Source organism: Tasmannia lanceolata, unplaced genomic scaffold, assembly GCF_043159265.1.
Source record: "Tasmannia lanceolata isolate RefF3 unplaced genomic scaffold, GAP_Taslan_0.1 ptg000029l, whole genome shotgun sequence".
NCBI lineage: Eukaryota > Viridiplantae > Streptophyta > Magnoliopsida > Canellales > Winteraceae > Tasmannia > Tasmannia lanceolata.
Window position 1 is genome coordinate 9,048,064 of NW_027518706.1, and position 8,892 is coordinate 9,056,955.

At 39.9% G+C, this 8,892-nt stretch overlaps 1 protein-coding gene across 1 annotated transcript in view; it reads right to left on the reverse strand.

Annotated features, from left to right (window-relative positions):
- The window catches only part of LOC143859322 (pumilio homolog 1-like), a 31,767-nt gene extending 28,893 nt beyond the window's left edge, over positions 1-2,874 (reverse strand). The window contains exons 1-2 of the mRNA XM_077370047.1: positions 2,608-2,874; positions 1,088-1,793 (exon numbers count right to left, since the gene is read on the reverse strand). Of these exons, the coding sequence (XP_077226162.1) occupies positions 1,088-1,783 (696 nt within the window). The 5' untranslated portion in view covers positions 1,784-1,793; positions 2,608-2,874. The remainder of the gene's footprint in view (positions 1-1,087; positions 1,794-2,607) is intronic.
- Between the last annotated feature and the right edge of the window lie 6,018 nt (positions 2,875-8,892).

Here is an 8,892-nt window from a genome sequence, read left to right on the forward strand (position 1 = left end):
CCAACGAATTAGGTGTTGTTTTAGCTCTCATGTCGTTCATTCTCTATCACGCTTTACCAAAGTCATCTTGGCAACTCAGATCATTTGGTCATTGTTCATGTTGTGCTTCACAAAGTATTAAAGAACCCTTTCCCATCATCACTTCCATAAAAATCTAGGCACTTCCACAGTTGTGGCATATCTCTTGTGATTCATTAATTCAGTTCATGCTAATTTTTGTTTCTTACTATCCACCTTGTCGGCTAAATTTAAGAATAAATCTATCACATCTGGACAGGGGTTCCTTAACTAATAAGTCCTATCACTATGGGTTGCTATGGTGAGAATCTACCTCTAATACCAAATTGATGTAGTACCAACTATGGAAAGGACCAATACTTCGCTCTGATACCAAACTGACGTAGGACCATCTAGCACTGATACCATACCGAATGCAAGACGATCGAAGAACGAATACTTTGCTCTGATACCAAATTGAGAATTAGGATTTTCGATCGTAAAATGTTTGATTAGATTGGAAAATTATTTCTACAATATTTAGGGTAGGTTTAGAAGTGTACAAAAGTATGCCATAAATGTGCGACATATACCGGCAAGGTGCAGGAAAGAGTTTTTCGTGAGACTAAAAGGATCAGGGATCAAAGAATAATTTATAGAGATCAAGAACTGCAATAAAAAAGATTAAAGCAAGAAATTAAAGAGAAAGATCAAACTTGAAATCACTTCAAATCTTGCCTAGGCATCACACCAAAGTTTTCAATACTTTGCACCATGAAGAAGGTTGTGCAAGAATCCCATTAGTAATCCCGAGGCATCGCACCATGGGAACCCAAGGCATCACAATAAGGGGAATCTTGAAAAAAAATAGACTTCACATCTATGATTTGTAAGAAAGTTAATTTTCATTCATTCATCCATAGCGTACATAAAAGAAAAGTGTTCTGAGGCTTAAAATAAAGAATTCAACGATAATCTAAGAGCCTGATGGAGTAAAAACATCCAAACATCCAAAATGTATAACTCAAATGAAGAAAGAAAAAGGGCAAAAAAAGCTGAAAAGGGACAAAAAAGAAGAATTTTGTGATACCTGGAAAATGTCAACAAGGCTCTTTGTCCTTGCACCCAACCCAACACCTGCCAATCCAATCAAACCATCTGTACTCCTCTCAAGCCATTCTGCTGAAGGTTGTCGGGTGAGATTCCTCTGCGTTACTTTCCTCGGCTCGATCAAATCCCCTTCCCCCTTCTGCATTGCCAGACCCGGCTGCAATGAGAACAATGATCTACTTTCCCCACTATCAACCAAATCCTTCTTCCTCCTATCCCCAATCCCACCAAAAGATGACGTCCCCCCCTGAAACCTACGCGCAACACGCCAATCCTCTTTATTCATCACAGGGGGAGGAAACCTAGGATTCAAATTCTCAGGAGAATAGTAATACGACATATAACCCGTATCCAATCGTAGTTCTTCTTCCGAAAGGACCCCACGACCTGCATTGTTTCGATTGATCCCTTGGTATTCAGCCCTAGAATTCCCAAACAGACTGCCAACGGCAGTTAGTGATCCTTCTACAGTTGGCGGAGCACTGCCGCTTCTGTAAATATTTACTTCCCTTTCCCTATCAAAAACCTCTTTACTACATTGCTCTCCCAAAATCAACTCTAGTTGTTTCCCAATCGTATCTTCTAAATCCCCATTCGATTCTCTCAATCTCTCCCTCACAACTGGCCGACGAGCACCTAGGTCTGACATTATCTTCAATGGATTCTCTGTTACCATCGTCAAAACCCTAATTTCCACAAACAAAAATAAATAATAATAATTAAAAAAATACAGAATTTGGTAAGAGAAATCAAATCGGCAACACAATCAGAGTCTAAAAATCTCAAATTTACGCCAATTTCGTAGTCGTCAAAACCCTCATCTGCAGAAACTATCGTCAAAACCCTAATTTGCACAAAACAAAATAGAAAATAGAAAGAAGACATAATTTGGTAATAGAAATCAAACCGGCAGTCTAAAAATCTCGAATTTGGTAAGATAAATCAAATTGGCAACACAATTAGAGTCTAAAAATCTCTAATTTCGTAAAAGAAATTAAATAGGTGACAGAATTAGTCTCTAAAACACTTGAATTTATCGGAAACACAATTAGAGTCTAAAAAACTCGAATTTCAAGAGAAATCAAATCGACGACACAATCAGAGTCTGAAAATCTCAACTTCACGCCATTTTCCTAATAATCAAAATCCTAATCTGCACAGACTATCGTCAAAACCCTAATCTGCACAAAACAGAATAAATGTAATCCAATTAAAAAAAATAGAAAAAGACAGAATTTGGCAAGAGAAATCAAATCGGCGACACAATTAGAATCTAAAAAACTCGAATTTAGTAAGAGAAATCAAATCGGCGACATAATTAGAGTCTAGAAATCTCGAATTTGGTAAAATAAATCAAATCAGGGACACAATTAGAGTCTAAAAAACTCACCTTTACACCATTTTCCTAGTCTAACTAATGGAATAATCAAAAAAATCCTTCCTAACATCATATAATAACAAAAAGAACCGAAAAAAACTAATCGCTTATTCGATATTTACCTTTCAGAGTCACAGATTATAAGAATTCGAAGCAAAAATGAGAAAATTTTCCGATCGTTCTACTCGAAATGGAGATCCGAAAGAAGAGATTCAAATCGAGGGTTTTCTTCAACTGAAAACCGAACATTTAAACGATCGGACGGTGGAAAATGCATCGGAGAGAGAGATTTAACGGTGAGATTTTGATGGAAATGAAAGAGGAGATCGCGAAAGGGTTGGGATTTTGAAGCAGTGGTGTTGAGAGGAGAGAAAAAAAAAACTGCCAAGATGAATGCGTCGACGATAAGCACAAAGAGAGAGGGTTACAGCCGTAGGATCTGTATCGGACGGTTAGGAGATTATGGAGGTACGTTTAGAAGCGATTGGTGGATTGGTTTGGTTTTCTTGGCTCGTTTTTTGTTGGGAAAATTGTTAAAAAAATGCAAAGTTTAGGTGATATTGTCACAAAAAGGGTACGTTTGTTTTTTTTCTAATTCAGGGGCTGTCAGTTACGGTGGACGATGGATTTGGACTAAAATACCCCTCTACCTCTTTTTTCCCTCCACTTTCTTGCACTTATCCCTGTGCACTACCTACGCCCCGCCCCTCTTCTTCCTCCCTCAAGGCTTATGAAACTTGGAAAACATCATAGCATGGAAGGTTCTTGAAGGTTGCCATTAACCTACTACCTTCATCTTCCAAGGCTTCAAAAAAGTGGGAAACTCCGTGCAAAGTTTTTTATGCTTGCCATTAACTAACAACTTTCTCTTCCTCAAGGCTTAAAACACGTGGGAACTCTATCCAAGGTTTTTGAAGGTTGCCATTTATATTACTAGGGAACCACATTTTATACCTCGGAACCACTAAGGAACCACATTTTATACCCCGGAGCCAATAGAGAACCACATTGTATACCACGGAACCACTACGGAACCACGTTTTATACCCCGGAACCACTAGGGAGTCACATTTTATACCCCGGAGCCACTAGGAAACCACATTTTCTACCTCGGAACCACTAGGGAACTACATTTTATACCCCGGAATCACTAGGGAACCACATTTTATACCCCTGAATCACTAAGGAACCACATTTTATACTTCGGAACCACGAGCGAACCACATCTTATACTCCGGAACCACTAGGGAACCACATTTTCTACCCTGGAACCACCAGGGAACCACACTTTCTACCCCGGAACCACCAAGGAACTACATTTTATACCACGGAACCACATCTTATACCACGAAACCATTAAGGAACCACATTTTCTACCCCGGAACCAACAGGGAACCACATATTATACCCCGGAACCACTAGGGAGCAACATCTTATACCACGGAACCACTAGGGAACCATATTTTATACCCCGGAACCACTAGGAAACAACATCTTATAACATGGAACCATTAAGGAACCACATTTTATACCTCAGAACCACTAGGGAACCACATTTTCTACCCCGGAACCACTAGGGAACCACATTTTATACCCCGGAACCACTAGGAAACCACATTTTATACCTCGGAACCACTAGGGAACCACATTTTATACCATGGAACCACTAGGGAACCACATTTTATACGCCGGAACCACTAGGGAGCCACATTTTAATACACTGGAACCACTAGGGAACCACATTCACCCCGGAACCACTAGGGAACCACATTTTCTACCCCAGAACTACTAGGGAACCACATTTTCTACCCCGGAACCACTAGGGAACCACATGTTATATCACGGGATCACTAGGGAACCACATCTTATACCACGGAACTACTAGGGAACCACATTTTATACCCCAGAACCACTAGAGAACCACATTTTATACCTCAGAACTACTAGGGAACCACATTTTATACCCCAGAACCTCTAGGGAACCACATTTTATACCCCGAAAACTACTGGGGAACCACATGTTATACCTCGGAACCACTAGGGAACAACATCTTATACTACGGAACCACTAAGGAACCACATTTTATACCCCGGAACCACTATGGAACCACATTTTCTACCCCGGAACCACTAGGGAACAACATTTTAACCCTAGAACCACTAGGGAACCACATTTTGTACCTCAGAACCACTAGGGAACCACATTTTATACCCCGGAACTACTATGGAACCACATTTTATACCTCAGAACCACTAGGGAACCACATTTTATACCCCAGAACCACTAGGGAACCACATCTTATACCACGGAACCACTAGGGAACCACATTTTCTACCTCGAAACCACCAAGGAACCACATTTTCTACCCCGGAACACTAGGGAATCACATTTTCTACCACGGAACCACATCTTATACCACAAAACCACTAGGGAACCACATTTTCTACCCCGGAACCACTAAGGAACTACATATTATACCCCAGAACCACTAGGGAATCACATCTTATACCACGGAACCACTAGGGAATCACATTTTATATCCTAGAACCACTAAGGAACCACAATTTATACCCCGGAACCACTAGGAAACAACATCTGATACCACAGAACCACTAGGGAACCACATTTTATACCCCGGAACCACTAGAGAACCACATTTTCTACCCCGGAACCACTAGGGAACCACATTTTATATCCCGGAACCACTATGGAACCACATTTTATACCCCGAAACCACTAGGGAACCACATTTTGGTTCGGACTTCCGAACTAATCTTCGGATTTTCAAATGGAAGCCAGTAGAAATTGCAAATCTACTGGTTTCCGTTGGAAATCCGAAGGTTGGTTCAGACTTCCGATTCGGAAGTCCGAAACAAACGTCAAAAATCTGACGGAAACCAGTAGAACTGGAGCTTTACCTCATTGGCAATTAAGTTTTTTTTTCAAAACTACAATTGCAATGGAGCTTTATCACGTTGCAAATGGAGTTTTTTTTTTCAAAACTACAATGGCAATGGAGCTTTATCACCTTGCAAATGGAGTTTTTTTCAGCACTACGATGGCAATGGAGCTTGGAAACGTTGGCAATTGAGTTTTTTTTTTCAAAACTACAATGGCAATGGAGCTTGGAAACGTTGCCAATGGAGTTTCAGGCTGGAAGGCTTGTGGAAGGCTTAGGGAAGAAGAAGAAGGGGGTAGGTGGTGCATAGGGATAAGTGCAAGAAAATGGAGGGAAAAAAGAGGTAGGAGGGGTATTTTAGTCCTAATCAGGAGGGGTATTTTAGTCCTAATCTCTTCTCCACTGAACCTGACAGCACCTCTCTTAGAAAAAAAACAAACGTACCCTCTTTTGACAATATCACCTAAACTTTGCATTTTTTTAACACTTTTTCGTTTTTTTGTTTCATTTGGTCGGTGTTTGGATTGGAAGAAAAAGAAAGGGGAAATGTTATCAGCACTACTGTATTTTGATGAGGGCACTCCTCATTTTATTAAAAGTAAGGTATAGCCCGCACCATAGGATGATCCAAGCCGTCCATTAGATGGGCCACAGCCTAAATAGGTTGTGCCCCAAAAATCCTTTCCATAGGTTGATCCTAACCCTCCGATCTGAGTGTTAGAGGGTTGACCCTAACTGTCTCTAGATCGGAGGGTTAAGATCAACCTATGAAATAATTTTTGGGGCACAACCTATTTAGGCTGTGGCCCATCTAATGGACCGTTTAGATCATCCTATGGGGCGGGCCATACCGTACTTTTAATAAAGTGAGGAGTGCCCTCATCAAAATACGGTAGTGCTGATAACATATCCCAAAAGGAATTTTTGTTTGGAAAATTTTGTGTGGGCAGATTTAGAGGGAAATGATTTGTAGTGGCTTATTTAAAAGGGTACATAAAATATTGGGCCCCACACTAATACATGGGTTTTGGTGGAGATCGTGGGAACCACACTCGTCAAAATAATGAGGTGAAATGGTGGCCATATTCCGATGCATGGGTTTGAGTGGGGTCTGTAGGAGTCACCCTATGAAAACATGGGGCCATAATAGTGGGCCCCACCAGATGCATGGGTTTGGGTATAGATGGTAGGGAAGTCACTCCCATTTAAGTTGTTATTTTTGTATACGGTATTGAAAATATGATTCATCTAGACCATCCATTTGGTGGGAACCACTTTGGATTGCCCATGTCCCAAATTTTCCTTAGCCTCATTTGTCATAAAAAAGAGCATAAATTGGACGGTTAAGATCGACTGATGGCTTTTGGGGCTTGGGGCAAAGGTGGTGTTCACTTCTATAGACATGGCCCATGATATTTTGATGAGGATTTCCAACATTGGATCATTTGTCATGGTTTGGTGAAAAATGACTTTTAAATTGGGTTGCAAAAGGGATGAGATGAGATGAGATGGTTTAGGTTTTCTTTGGTTATGGAAGTGAGAGGACTTTCGATGATAAGGAGGTCTCATTCAAGGTTTTGATTTGGAAGATTTTAGTGCAAATTTATCCATTGGTCGTTTGCTAGAAAAGAATTCTTTGGTTTTGTTTTTCAGGAATTGACAAGAAAAATGAATGATATCCCAAGGGGTAACACATTGCTTAAAAGAGAGAATCATTAGTGTGGAATGCTAGCCCAATCAATGCAAACATGCTGAATTTTGACTAGAGTTTGCTTGCCAATCGAGCACCCACAAGAGTGGGAAGAGTTTAGAAATCGTGATAGGAATATTGTTTGGTTCCACTTTAGAAGAATCAAATCAAATCAAATGAAGCTGAGATATGATCTCTTCTAATTAGGCTTAGAATCTTCACTAGAGAAAGGCAAGTAGTTTTTTACGTTGAAGGAGACTCCAACATTATCTCTTGGGTGAATAGTAGTAGCTAGGGCTGCAACACGGTCGGGTTGGGTCGGGTTTTTCAAAACCGTAGCCCAATATGAATTCAACAACATGACGGGCAACAGAGACAATTAATAATAATAATCTAAAGAAACATCAATCCAAGATAATAGAAAACATTAGAAAAGAAACATGCATAGATGGTTCAATTCTATAATAGAAAACTTAAGGTCAGGCCGGGTCAGGGTACCCGAGGCATTAACCCATAACCCGCCCCGACCTGAGTCAGAGTCTAAAAAAAATGAACCCTGACCCGCTCTCAGGGTTGGAAAATCCAGCCCTGACCCTGTTCGGGCTCAGGGCGGGTCAGGGCTGACAGGGCCAAACTTGCACCCCTAGTAGTAGCATTGATCTATGGTGGTTGGCTAGTTAGATTGTATAAATCGTCCTACTCACTTTAATTGTATTCCCAGATATGGGGATCATTAGTTTGACTAAATTGGGTATTCATCAAGAGGTATATGGGAGGGACAATCTCAGCCACATCTCACCCCTCCCAAACTTTTTTGTAATGTTTTAATTTAAAAAATAATAATCCATCATATTTTCAAAAAAAAAAGAAAAAGAAAAAGAAAAAGAAAAATAGCTTAACCTGATTTGGTTTATTGGGGATATTGACTCTTCAAAGGCAATTCAAGTTTTTTTTTTTGTTTTTTTTAAAGGCTCAAAGGCAATTAAAATTAAGATGAAAACAAATGCTTTAACTAAAAACGCCATGCATAAACACTAAGGCCCTGCTTTGATTGTTGGAAATTTGTGGAAACGTTTAGAAAGGAAAAATATTTGAAAATTTCCAACTTTCAAGAGTGAGGAGAGAGAAGTGGCTGAAAATGTAGGAAAGTGAAAACTCCACTCAAATTAGATTTTCTCCCCCTATTTGTAGGCACTTTCGAATATCTCCTCACTCCTGCCCTATCACTTAGATCAGCTATACTTCCACTAAAGTTTGAGTTCAACTTAACTTTCTACCTTTGACCCAAACAATCGTGGCAAATCTTAGCCCAAAACTATAGCCTTTTTGTGAGAAGATTTACGGCCATGTTTGGCAAACATGAATTTATTTTCCATGGAATATTAGCTTATCCAATGGTGAGCGAGGGACAGACCTGAGAGGGATTGACCAAGATTGACTGAGGAGATGTTAAGTTCCAGATTTTATGGGATTTTTAGTTACGATCAGGAAATCCAAATAAATTGTGGGGAGTGGTAGGAAACCTAAATAATATGGTTGTTAGTATCGTAATTATCTTTTTATTATTCTTAATTCTGATTGGTTGTAGAGTCCTAGCTGTGTTGATTATTGAGATCATTGTAGACGTTTATATTTTCTTATCTCATAATGAAATGGCAGAGAAGAATTAACTTAATTTCGTGCCATTGTACGAGGGGCTGGTTTCCCAAACGAACCATTATTTCATCTTCTTCTTGTCTTATTCTGGGTACCTATCATTTTGGTATCAAAGCTGGTTGATCTTGCAGCCATGGAAGAGAGAGTGGAGAAGTTGGAAG